This window comes from Ursus arctos, unplaced genomic scaffold, assembly GCF_023065955.2.
Source record: "Ursus arctos isolate Adak ecotype North America unplaced genomic scaffold, UrsArc2.0 scaffold_27, whole genome shotgun sequence".
Classification (NCBI taxonomy): domain Eukaryota; kingdom Metazoa; phylum Chordata; class Mammalia; order Carnivora; family Ursidae; genus Ursus; species Ursus arctos.
The window spans coordinates 27,988,332-28,001,962 of NW_026622952.1; the positions used below are offsets into that span (position 1 = coordinate 27,988,332).

The 13,631-nt window shown below is 42.9% G+C and overlaps 1 protein-coding gene across 1 annotated transcript; it reads left to right on the plus strand.

Moving 5' to 3' along the window:
* Nucleotides 1-206: 206 nt before the first annotated feature.
* LOC113262017 (beta-defensin 109) lies at nucleotides 207-9,286 on the plus strand. The gene is made up of 2 exons (XM_048226277.1): nucleotides 207-252; nucleotides 9,081-9,286. The coding sequence occupies exons 1-2, from the start codon at nucleotides 207-209 to the stop codon at nucleotides 9,284-9,286; spliced, it is 252 nt and encodes an 83-aa protein (XP_048082234.1).
* The last annotated feature ends 4,345 nt before the right edge of the window (nucleotides 9,287-13,631 follow it).

A 13,631-nucleotide genomic window follows, 5' to 3' on the forward strand; every position in this document is an offset into this window, starting at 1 on the left:
GTTGCGCACTTCAAGCTTACACAACGCTCTCTGACAATGCTCTCTCAGTAAAACTGGAAAAAATAAAAATAATAAAATTTTGCAAAATTGGAAAAAAATTCGTTTAAGCCAGAAATCATTAGCAAAGTTATAAATATTTAGAAATGCAGAAATACCCTTCTGCAATAGGCATGCATCAAAGGAAATCCCAAAATGAAAATTCGCAAATGAATCATACTAAAATAAGCTATATGTCAAAACTGAGGGATGAAGGTAAGTTAGAATTTAGAGAAGCAAATGAAAGAGACACAAATATATAAAAGAATCAACAAGACAAAAAGTTGGTATTTTAAAGAGTAATACATTTTATAATAATCCGGGGACAGGGATCAAGAAAAAATGAGACATACTTAAAATAACCATCTCAGGAACGTCTAGGTTTGAATTCACAACAGATGCTGCAGATGTTCAGAGAAAATAAAAGGGTATCATACGTTTGTACACTGCACCCCGTCCCCTCTTGTACTTCTTAGTGACAATTCTTCCCTCTTCATCCTATCATCCATTTTCTTTCTACTGGATTATTACCATTAGCATACAAAGATGCTTTTGTTTCTCTGATTTTAGGGCAAAACCTTTTTTTTTTCTTTCTCTCTTCTTCCAATGCTATCGCCCTTTCTTGGCTTCATTTGGCAGTGAAACACCTCAAAATAGTTGTCCATATTTTCCACCTCCAGTTCTTCTCCTCGAATCCTTAAAGATAGCCTGAGCAGGCACTCTCCCGACCCCTCTCCCTGCTACTGAAGCTTTGCTTTTCAGTCACCAAGGGTCTCCACATCGCCGGATCCAACGGTCACTCACCACAAGGTCACTAACCCTTGTGACCTGGCTTGGCTCATCACCAGCATGAAGACAGATGTCGCTCTCTTCTTCATCATGTATTTTCTTCAGTCGGCTTCCAGGGGAGCACATTCACCTGATCCCCAGCCCAGTCCCCCAGAGGCACCTCCCTCATTTCTTTTGCTACTTCTTCCTCTTCTCCCAATGTTCTCCATATTGGAGAGTCCCAGGGCTCAGTTCCTGGTCTTCTTCTCTTCCTTCTCTCCATCTACTCCCTGGAGCCAGTCCCATCCATTTAAACTCTCCTCCTGGACCTCTTCTCAGCTCCGGGCTTGTAATGAATACCCAGTGGCATAATTTATATCTCTGTTTGGACGTTTAATTTCAAAGGTAATATATCCAGATCTGAACTCCTGGATTTCCTCCCCTATGGTTTCCCCCTTCACAGTGTGCTGCGGCTGGCACTCCATGGAGCCACTCTTGGCTCCTCTGGCCTTAGGAGATCTCCCTCAGGGCTCTTGTCCATGTCCAGCCTCAGAGAGCAGCTGCTCCACACTCCGTGAAAGGCCTGAGTGTCTACAGAATCTCCCTCAGTTCCCGTGCCCAGCCCTGCAGCAGACTCCATTAGGCCTGTCTACCTGTGCTCCTGTGACTGGAGGAGGAGTGGATTTTCTCAGCTTGTCCTCACCCGCTGCAGTGGCAGGCAGCTGCTGGTACTTAAGGGGAGACTTTGTAATTCTCCTGCTCGGGTTCAGGATTCTATACTCCTGTCCACCAAACAGGTCACAGATGGTTCTTGCCCTCTACCCAATCTCTCTTAAAAACACTCAATGGAAGGGCATGAAAAAAGAGTGAGTCTGATGTATCTGGGACCAAGTGATACTATGATTTATGCTACAAAAGCCCACACCCAGACCCTGAAAATTTGTCTGAAGTTCAGCTGTTTCCCTCTTGGCTCCAGCAGTAGCTGATTCCTCCTGCTATTTATACAAGCACCTGTGGGTCCCCTCTTTTATTTTTTTAATTTTTTCCAGATTTATTGAGATGTCATTGACATATAACATTGTGTAAGTTTAAGACAAACACTGTGATGATTTGATTCACCTATGTATTATGAAACATTTACCACACACCATAAGATAGTTAACGTGTCCTTTACCTCATTTAATTACCATTTTGCTGTTGCTATGGTGAGAACACTACATCTCTACTCTCCTAACAACTTTCAAGGACACAATACAGCATTGTTAACTACAGTCACCATACTGTACATTATCTCCACAGAACTTACTCATCTTGTAATTTAGAGTGTGTGCACCTTGACCAACATTTCCCCATTTCCCCACCTCTCAGCCCCTGGCAGCCACCATTCCCTCTGTTTCCATGAATTCGATATTAGTAGACTCTACATATAAGTGAGATCATACAGTGTTTGTCCTCCTCTAACTCATTTCACACGGCATAGTGCCATCGAAGTCCATCCATGTGGTCACGAATGGCAGGCTATCTTTTTTATATGGCTGAGTTATATTCCATTGTTACATACATCACAGTTTCCTCATCCATCATCTGTTGATGGACGCTTAGATTGTTTCCATGTCTTGGCTATTGTGACTAATGCTGCAATGCAAATGAGAATGCAGATATCTCTTTGAGATAGTGATTTCATTTCCTTCAGATATATACTCAAAAGTGGGATTGCTGGATCATATGGTAGTTCTATTTTTAATTATTTGAGGAATCTCCATATTGTTTTCCACAGTGGCTGCACCAATTTACATTCTCACCAACAGCGCACGGGAGTTCCCCTTTCTCTGCATCCTTGCCAGTAGTTATTATCTCTTGTCTCTGTGATGACGGCATGTCTCTGATGATGAGTGATGAACACGTTTTCATGTACTTGCTGGCTATTTGGTAGTCTGCTCTGAGAGGAGAGTCTAGTCAAGTCCTCTGCCCATATTTTAATTGAATTGTTTGAAGGGTTTTTTTTTTTTTTTTTTTTTTTTGGCTTTTGAGTTGTATGGCTTCCTTATATACTTTGGATATTAACCCCTTATCAAATATATGGTTTGTAAATGTTTCCTCACATTCTGTAGGCTGCCTTTTCATTTTGTTGATTATTTTTTTTAGCTGTGCAGGAGCTTTTCAGTTTGCTAAAGTCGCACTCACTTATTTTTGCTTTTGTGGCTTATGCTTTTGGTGTCAACTAAATAATCATCTCCAAGACCAATGTCAAGGCAATTTTGTCCTATTCTAGGACTATTGTAGCTTTGGGTCTTACACTGAAGTCCTTAATCCATTTTGAGTTAATTATACACTATATATACATATATATATATGTATATATATATATGTATATATATATATGACATATATAATGATGACATATATATAATATCAATGACATATATAATGTCATCTGCAAACAGAGACAATTTTACTTCTTCATTTCCAATTTGGATACCTTTTATTTTTTTTTTCTTGCTTGATTGCTCTAGCTAGGACTTCCAGTACTATGTTTAATAGGAGTACTGACAGCGCAAACACTTGCTTTTTTTCTGATCTAGAGGAAAGCCTTCAAACTCCACCACTGAGAATCTTGTTAGGTGTGGGTTTGTCGTATTTGGCCTTTATTATGTTCAGGTATGTTCCTTTTATACCCAGTTTATTGAGTATTTCACATGAAAGGACACTGAATTTTGTCAAATGTTTTTTCTTCATTTATTGAGATAATCAGATGATTTTTATCTTTCATTCTATTAATGAGGTGTATGACATTTATTGATTTGTATATGTTGAAACATCCTTGCATCCCAGGGAAAAGTCATTCTTGATCATGGTATATGATCCTATTAACATATTGTTAAATTCGGTTTGCAAGTATTTGGTTAAGAATTTTTGGATCTATGTTCACTCAGAATATCGACCTATAGTTTTATTTTCTTATATTGTCCTTATCTGGCCTTGTTATCAGGGTAATGCTGGCCTTGTCAAATGAGTTTGGGAGCGTTCCCTCCTCTTCTGAATTGCTCAAATCCTGGTCCATAAGCAGTCGTGGGGGTCTTGGCTATTGGTGTGGACTTCCATGGCTGCAAGATCTCAGCATCAGTGGGCACAGCAATGGAGGCCAAAAACAGGGATCAGACCAGAGGTGTGCAAGTCCATGGCCCCAAAGTGCAGGCATGGCATGGGGGTCAGGTGTGGGGGTCTCCACTGATGTCCTGCAATTGAGAAGCTACAGAGGCTTAGGCTGGATGCTGGTGTAGGTCCCCAGCTCTGGCAGGGGGCAGAGCAGGGGAAGGAGTAGGAAGGGACCCAGGTGGCTGGCATCAGTGAAGGAGAACCCCTGTGGGGTGACAACCCAGGGAAATGTGCAGGGGTCTGTGGCGGCTGCGCTGGCCATTGGTTTCTTCTACAGCAAAAGTTGCTGGGGTTCTGGCAGAGCAGGTCACTTGGGACAGCAGTCACCAGCTTCACGTGGCCGTTACAGTAGCCCCTGCTTTTCTCCTCCATCCCTAGCCACCTCCACACATTGCTGCTTTGCCAGTCTGGAAGGGGTGGGCGTGAAATGGAAATGGGTCCTTCAGGTGGTACCCCAAAGGCTGAGTGAGCTGGTTACTCACCTTCCTCCCCTTCCCTGGTAGGTGGGCATTCTCTAGACAGGGGCTTCCCTGTTGGTGCCAAGCGGTGCTGACCTGGAGGATGGAGTGTCACAGGCAAACCAAAGCTGCTCTTCTATCCCTTTCTGTGCAGTTACTCACAGGCTTTTTGTCTCACTGTGTTGCTCTGATGTTTAAGTGGACAGCAGAGCTCTTTCAGGGTGGTTTATGCTCATGGATAGCCGTCTAACTGTTGATCTTCGTGGGGGGTTGGAGGCTGGGGTCTCCCACACCACCATCCCGGTGGTGTCACTCCCCCTCCCTTTCAGTAGGACCCTGTCACTTTGGATTTTAGTTAACTCGCTTTCTGGGAGAACGCAGCTCCGTGCTGGGCTTTTAAGTGAATTATTCAGCTTGTTCTCTTGGTCAGAAAAAGAGCCATTTCTTCTGTAACTTTTACATCCTAAATAGAAGTTCACTTCTATTCTTTTTCAAACCCCATCTGTTGGAGAGCATTATTATTACTATCATCAGTTTACTGGTATTTACTAGAATTCCATGTTGACTCTGAGGGCAACTTCTTTCTGTGTTAAATTCTTTCTTCATGGTGTATGTCCTCTAGGATTTCCTTTGCTATAGAAATCTTGGTGGTAAATCATTTCAGTCTTTATCTGTCAATTTGTAAATGTTATCCTTATTCTGGAAAGAAAGCATTACTGAGTACCCAATTCTACACCAGCGGTACTTTTCCCTCGCAGGCCATTCTTTTTTGGCTTTCACTCTGCTGCCATAGCTTAATTATTATTATTTTTATTATTTTTTTAATTTTTATTTTAAAATCTATTATTACTTCTAAATTAGTATTTCAAGTTTTTGTCCTTTTTTTCAATGTTCCTATAATCTAGCATTTGTTTTATGACTTAATGTGAATATCTTTTATATTACCTGTTAGGAATGCCTTTTTATCTTGATTCTGTGGATTTGTATTTTTCCATTATTTATGGAGAATCTCTTTAAGCACTGCCTCCTCTCGTTCCTCTCTTGTCCTAGAATAAATGTGAGACCTTGTGTCTTAGTTCTAAGTTCTGGGTAAATCATTTAGATATAGCTCTTTGTTCACTAATTCTCTTGTCTAGTAATTGGTCATTAATATATTTATTTCTTTCAAAAATTTTTTTCATGTCTAGAAGTTTCTATTTTTTAAGTCTGCCCATTTATTCTATCATCTATTTCCTTGTTTGTGCAGCTTTGTGACAATAGGCTTTATTTCTTTAAACAATTTGATACATAGACATTTAATTATTTGTCACATTGGCAGTGCCAGTACCTTTAGTCCTTGAGGGTCCAAATATGTTGTTTATTTCATTAACTTTTGCTAATGGTGCCTTATCTTCCTGATGATTTGTCACAGTGAAGGCTTATCTTTAGTTTGCCAGTATCCTTGGGTCTAAACTGAGAATGTGTCTCTGTTACCGTACAAAGTTACCATTGTGAAACCTCCTGCATGTTTACTTGAGTACCCTACCCCAGCCAGCCAACCAATCCAGGGGGCGCGCTGCTTAAGCTTCAGTTCACAGACTTGTCCTTGAAGGAATGAGTACTCTAGGAAACTGCCCTACCACTTTCAAGAATAGCAATATTTCAGAGCTCTTCTCTACGATCCATTTATTCTATAATGGCAGTCACTTGAGAGTATCTAACTTGCAACTGTGGCCAAAGCCTAAATCGTTCTTTCAATCAGATCATATTTGTTTGGTATCTTTCAGGAATTTCTGTTTCTGATGTACTGATGGTACTCCGTGGTTCTGGGCACTCCTACAGACTCGTTCAAAAATGCTACCTACATAATTTGAATGGCATTTGAGGAGGAATAGATGAAGAGGAAAAGCAGTAAGCTCAAGCCATCACTGACTTTTCTTCTTATGACTCATAGCGTAGTTCAAAAATTTCAGAACTATATTAATATAGTATCAACAGTGGACATTCTTCTTTCCCCTCTCATTTTAATGGGATTAAGGCTAGTATTTCACTATGAAATGCTATATGGATTTTTGTGTTCAGATGAGTTTTAATTTGGTTAAGGTAATATTCTTCTCTTCTTATTTTTAAAATAACATTTATCAGAAATCATTGATCAAATTGGTTTTCTTTTCAATTCTCCCCTTATGAATATTTAAATTACTTGATCAACGGTGTATATTGCATATGTTATTCTGCTACAGCAAAGAGGAACATTATCATCAAATTTTAATCTAAAAATATCGTCTTACCATTCTGAGCTAGGAATGGCCTCATAGGCAAATATAAATAAAAGTAATGTGATGACTGAAAAATTCTTACTTGTTTGGGTCCCTCCATTAGCGAGTGGACCCTCCGTTACCTCATGGGTGGGAAATCCTTGACACTATGCAAACTCTCAATACAGAGGAGACACCAACTGAAGCTTAACTGTCCTCTTCTACGTCTTTCGTAGGTGGCTTATCTACTCTGCACTCGTTTTATTTTGAGGATTGCAGTGCCAGGTCATCAGCTCTGGTGTTAGACAGTTTCCTATCCAATTAACTTGGCTATGGTGTAAATCATCTGGAGAAAATAATGGTCTGGATGTGATGACAACTTTTCAGCTTTTTAGATACAATTGAAAGGATTGTTCAGAACATCCACGAATTTATTTATCCTTCTGATACACTCAGTGACTAAGGTACACTGAGTTAGGTAGATCACACCTAGATTCAGAGAGAAAAAAATAACTTCTGCTTGTTTCTGAGCTGACTGAAACATGAAGAAATGGATTTATGTGTCTGTAGAACAGACTAGTACCACTAATATCCACACAATCTGTTTTCCTGAAACTTCGCCAGACCCTTCAGCTACCAGATAGGACAAAAGAAGGAGGTGGGAAAGGTAAAAAACAAACAAAACTGAACATTTTAATTTATTTTTAATAATTTATTTGAGAGAGTGGGAGTGCACGAGAGAGAGAGAGAGAGAGAGAGAGAGCGCGGGAGAGCGTGTGCACAAGTGCGGGGGAGGGGCAGAGGGAAAAGCAGGCTCCCTGCTGAGCAAGGAGCCTGATACCTGGCTGGATCCCTGGACTCCAGGATCATGACCTGAACTGAAGGCAGACGCTTTTCTTTAATAATAATTTTTATTATATTATGTTAGTCACCATACAGTACATCCCTGGTTTCCGATGTAAAGTTCCATGATTCATTACTTGCGTATAACACCCAGTGCACCATGCAATACGTGCCCTCCTTACTACCCATTAATGAAGGCAGACGCTTAACCGACTCAGCCACCCAGATGCCACAAACTGACCATTGTAAAAGAAGAATGAGCACGTAGACTGTTAAGGGAGATGAAGTAAGAGGACTGCAGCAGCACGTACGGGGACCTACAGGCTCACTGTGGTCTGCAAGCGACATGGGATCTTCATTCTGTCTTACCTCATCTCATGTCTTACCGAACTTATTTTGTCCCATAATGCTCAACCTTCACAGGTCTTTCTGTTCTTCCACTAAACTAAGCAAGGGACCTTGCTCTTGCTGCTCCATACGCCTGCAACGCCCTCACAGGAATATCTGCTTGTCTTTTTCATGCCCTCATCAGACCTCAGCTCAAATGCTACATCCTCAAAGAGCCTCTCTTTGTCCCTTCTATGAACTGCAGACTATATCTGCTGGATTACTGTATTATTTTATTCTAAACGCCACTTTCTGAAATTATTTCAGCCACCTATTTTTGTTTGGTTGGATTTCATTCCCTGAAGATAAGTCTCGTGAGAATAAAAAACATTCCTTCCATTTTCTCTGTTCTGTTGTTAGTGCAAAGAAAAATGTCTGCTGAATAGAAGATGCTCAGCAAATATTTGTTGAAGGGCCATATAAAAGGAGTAAAACAATGAAGAAATTGGTATATTTAGAACATAGATGTGAAAGGAAAATGAAATGGGGTCAATTATGTCAAGGGGTTTTAAAATGGAGCTGGGAGGCCGTTTAGGAGGTGGGCCTTATGCACATCCTCACTTGTGGAACCATGAACTTTTGAACTGGGCCAAACTGCAAATATTCCAAGGACTCAGCCCGAACACCTGCAACTTGCTACAGTAAGAGATTTTGCTTAGTGAGATCCTTAGCAACCAACCAGATCCAGCCAAAATTAGCTTTCTGCCACCAGCACCAATCAAAAATTCTTTGTGAACAATGTATACAATGCATTCCCATTTTGCTTTAAAAACCTCTGACTTTTGCTCCCTAGTAGGACAATATCTGGGCTGCTAACCAAATCTCTGTACCCCAGATTGCAATTCTTTGATCCCCCATAAGCGCTCTTGCTTAATGATGGCCTCCTCACAATTTCATGTGGACACGTATTTTGTTCATCCCCTTGTTGTTCCACTGTGACATTTACCAAGGTTCTTTTTGAAGCATAAATTAGCAATGCCACGAACTTATAAGGAGGGAGGGGTTTGTTAACACTTGGGCTGTTGGGTAAAAAAGGACAGTGGAGGTGACAGAACTGAATAGAGCTTTTGTCCAGCTTCTTTTCTCCACATAGAAATGCTCATATCAGAACCCTTTTATTCTCACACGTAACAGTGTTTCAGGGCTTACATTCCACTCATGAACTAATTATTTCACTGCCTCTCTTCTTCTGCAGTAAGAAGTGGTTTGGCTTCTGGTGAAAACCGTTGTTTAAATCTGTCTGGCATTTGCAGAAGAGACATCTGCAAATTAACAGAGGACCAGATTGGTGCCTGCAGAAGAAGATGGAGATGCTGTAGGTCATGGTGGATTCTTATACCAATTCCAACACCACTTGTCTATTCAGATTATCAAGAACCCCTTAAGCATAAGTTGAAATGAAACGAGGAAAAGCATCAAAAGGAAGTTCTTTGCATCTAAAATCATTGGAATACATATAATAAACACTTCCAGCTTTATTGCCGATTCCTACTACCCCTCGTCAATAAAAATAAATATGGATTTCAAATCTCCAGATACTACTTCTTTGTGACTCATCTTCAGATTCAAACAATCTCTTTAAAAGTGAAAAAGCCCATTTATGTAACAAAAATATTTTTTGAAGTTGTCACCAAAAGACCAAGGGTTTAACAAAAATATTGCGAATGAAGATACAGTTATACACAACACAGTTAAATAGACACACACGGTACAAAATAGAGGGGAAATACAGAAACCAACAGGGGTGGGAAGAGCTGTAGGTTGGGAAAAGGGAGAAAACTGGAATAGGGCAGGAGGATATCATCTGGGATAATACATAACGATTTTCACTGTATGGCTGATAACTGGAAGGAGATGAAAACAAGAAAGGACAGGGAATGAGAGCTTGAAGACCGACAGTAATGTATATTACATAATCTAAAAGGAAAAACCTCAACCAACAAAGAGATTTTTACATTTCCCTCTGAAGAAGGAACACTGTGATCATTAAGACATTCTCAATCTTTTACCCCGCGAGACAAATAACTCCCCGTCATAGGACCGACACATTTTACTGTAAAAATACAGAGGCGTCTTTCAAGAGCATGCTGTCAGTATCCCTCTCTGTATAGACTTTCTGCTGCTGTATAACTCCTGACTGTGAGTCATCTTCTCATCAGTGTCATGAGGTCTCATTTTCCTGTCCCGAGTGTCGGAAGACCTCAACTCAACAACATACCTCAAAGTAGACTCTCAGGAGTCTTAGTTTTTGCTAAGAGAATTTTGATGATTAAAGAGATGTGGTTTGGTGTGAGGACTCCTTTCTTCTATAATGCAGAATCTATGAATTCTTTTTGGTTTTGTTTTTAATTCTCAGAGCGTGGACCTTTTCCACAATAATTTGGTAGAGTCTTTTTTTAAAAAAAGATTTATGTATTTATTTGAGAGAGAGAGAGCCAGAGACAGAGAGACAGAGAGACCACAAACAGCAGGAGAGGCAGAGGGAGAAGCAGCCTCCCTGCTGAGCCGGGACCCCAATGTGGGACTCGATCCCAGGACTCCGGGATCATGACCTGAGGTGAAGGCAGACACCTTCTGAGCCACCCAGGCACCCCTAATCTGGTAGAGTCTTAACTCACTTTAGGGCAAAACTGACCTTAAAACATTGGAGATGTACTGCAGGTCGTGAACCGAGTGCACAAACAGTGAAAGATCGCGATGGTTTGCTTTCCATTTCTTCCTCCTCCCCTCCTCTCTCCACTATCGGGGATAAACTGGATAAGCACCACACCCGAGTTGCATTTATTTTACAAAGACTGTGCCTTTTTTGGGTTGATGTGATAAACCGAACCTCTCCACCAAGTCATTATAAATAACCCTGTATTACTGATGCATACCCGGACTTCGCAAAATTCGTTGCACAATATTTGTTCCTCAACTAGACTAACTTCCTGTGAGTGTTCCGGAGCCTGAGAGTTCAGAAGAGGCCTTTAATCTGGCTTAGTTCATTTAAAACAGTGTGGCATCCATTGTCTATAATTTGGAGCTGGCGTGCCAGAGATGATGAAAACAGCTTGTTTTTTTCATTTATCCTAGAACCATTGTGTCTCCTATAACTCAGGAAAAAACCTAAGAGACTATATTCTAATAGACGGAATCATAGTTGTGGGGGGAGGAGAATTAAACAAGAGAAAGACAAAACCTTTACAGATATGCGGGAAAGATTTCACAACCTCGAAAGAACAAAAGGCTTTGGCTGCATCACAAGTGCCATCAAAGAGAGATGGGCAGACTAAAGTGACCGGTGGTAGGTTCCAGAAAGCTGCTCTGCCCACTTTTTATCTTGTTCTCTCTTGCTGACTACAGAATAATCTCCTTACTCATCTGACAACAGCCATATGGAAAAGGTTAAGAAAAGATCCTTTACCTGTCACCTGTCACCCCTGCTCCAGGGTGGCAGAGCTCAGCACAGAGAGAGATGCCCTTGACAGCTTCTCCTTGCTTTGGGGAACACTGCCTGAGAGGTCCGTTTCTGTCTCAACACACCCAGAGTGCTGAGGGGACCTGGGCATCATCTGCGGGCAGATGAGAAGTAAGAGAAGTTGCAGGACTCACAGCCACCAACACATGGATTTCAACAACCAGTCTGCAAACCCCCACTATCCAGGCTCTTCATGAACCCCAGCAGCCAGCCTGAGTGCTCGCTGATGATCCCCTTTGTGCCCCCCTCTCCTAGACTCCCCCTCCACACCAGCACATGGAGCTCAGCAGCTGGTTGGACAATGTGGCCTTGGTAAAAGTGCATGGACTCTGAAACCTCTCCTTTGGGAGGGAGGGAGAGTCGTGGAACTTGTGCCCATCCTCCGGCATGCCAGCACACTGCCCTAGGGCAAGGGGTGGGTGATTCTCGGCACCTGGCACAACATAGTGGGGTAGGCCGGAGAAAAATCTTTGGCTCGACACTGCCCTTCAGGCCCACTGGGGCATGGGAGGTCCCAACTTCCAGACCCACTAGGGCAGGGTTTGGGCTTCCGAGGCTGCAAGCATCCCTGCCCCCAGCATCTTTGGGTGTCCCTACCACTACATTTCTGCGGGCTCGGCCCATGCCAGGGTTCACATGCCTTGGTGTCATAGGCCTAGAGCCCCCCTGGGCTATAATGCACACTATTTGCTCTACTGGTGTGGAGTCTTGGGGACCACCGTGCCCCCATGGCTCTGCTAGGCATTGCCCTAATGGGGGCTCTCTGTGTTGGCCCCACAGCCGCAGTAATTCTCAGCCTGGGGCCCACAGCTCTCCAGGGCATCTCGGAAATCTGGGTGGAAGCAGCCATGCCCCCACAGCTTTGCTCGGCAGAGCACACAGCACCCTGAGGCCTGCTGGAGCTGTGGCTGGGGCTGCCCAAGGGCAGGGGCACAGCCTGCCTGGGAGGTGGCACCAGGCCGCAGACCGTTCCTCCTGCAAAATCATTCCACTCCGGCCGCAGTGATGGGCGGCACAGCGCTGCAATCTCTGAGATGCTTTCCGGAGTCATTTTCCACTGGACAGTGGTCCCCCCTTCTGCGGAGATGGTGACTCAGCACCCATGGCCTTGATGAATAGCTTCCGGCTTTTGCTGAGGTGTCCCATCCTCACCAATGTCCTTCTCTGATTTGGCCACAACCTTCGTGTTCTCCCCCCAACAGATTCACATGCCTTGGTGTGATTTCCCCTTCCTTTCAACAGGGCAGGCTGAGAGTTTCCGCATTTTTAGGCGGTGCTTCCTCTCTGCGTTAACAATTCTGTCTTTAAGTCACTTCTCTCCTTCTGCATTTCACATAAGCAGGCAAAAGCAAGCAGGCCACCCCTGCAACACTTTGCTCGGATATTTGCTCAGCCAAATACCAATTTCATGGCCCCTAAGTGTTGCCCTCCGCAGAACACTGGGACAGGAACACAACGCCGCCACGTTCTTTCCCACGTTTTGTAATAAGGATGGCCCTTCCTTCTTTCTCCAACAACGCGTTTCTCGTTTCCGGCTGAGACCTCAAAGAATGGCCTTTGCTGTCTGTTTCTACTAACATTCTGTTCGGGGTGACTTGGTATTCGCTATGAAGACTGAGGCTTTCCCCGCCCTTCTGCTCTTTTTTTTCTGAGCCTCCATCTGCATCACCTTTAAAGGTCCTGTTCGTGGCAGCGTGGGCTTCTTCAAAACTCCTCCAGCCTGGGACCGGTTCCAAAGCCAGTTGCACATTTTCAGGTGTCTGTCGCAGTAGCATTTCCATGTCTTTGTATCCATTTTCTGTCCTAGTCTGCTTGGGTTGCTATGACAAAATACCACTGACCGCGTGGCTTATAAATAACAGAAATTCATTTCTCACAGTTCAGGAGACAGAAATCCAAGACAGATTTACTAGCATGGTCGAGCTCTGGTGTGATCCCCTCTCTAGACCAGACTGTCTATGTCTTGCTGTTCCTGACATGATGGAAGGGGCAAGCATGCTCTCTGGGGACTCTTGTAATGGCATTCATCCTCTAAGAGCTCCTGCCTCGTAACCTAATTGCCCCCCAAAGGTCCTATGTCTTAATACCATCACTTGGGGGGAGTTAGGATTTCAACACATGAATTTGGGGGGAGGGACATTCACATTCAGACAATAGCAGTTATCACTGTCACATTTCAATTGGCTTTATTCTTGTGGGTCTATTTCTGTACTCTGTTCTATCCCATTGATCTATATGTCTATCCTTATATCAGAAGTACACTGTCTGGGGCGCCTGGGTGGCTCA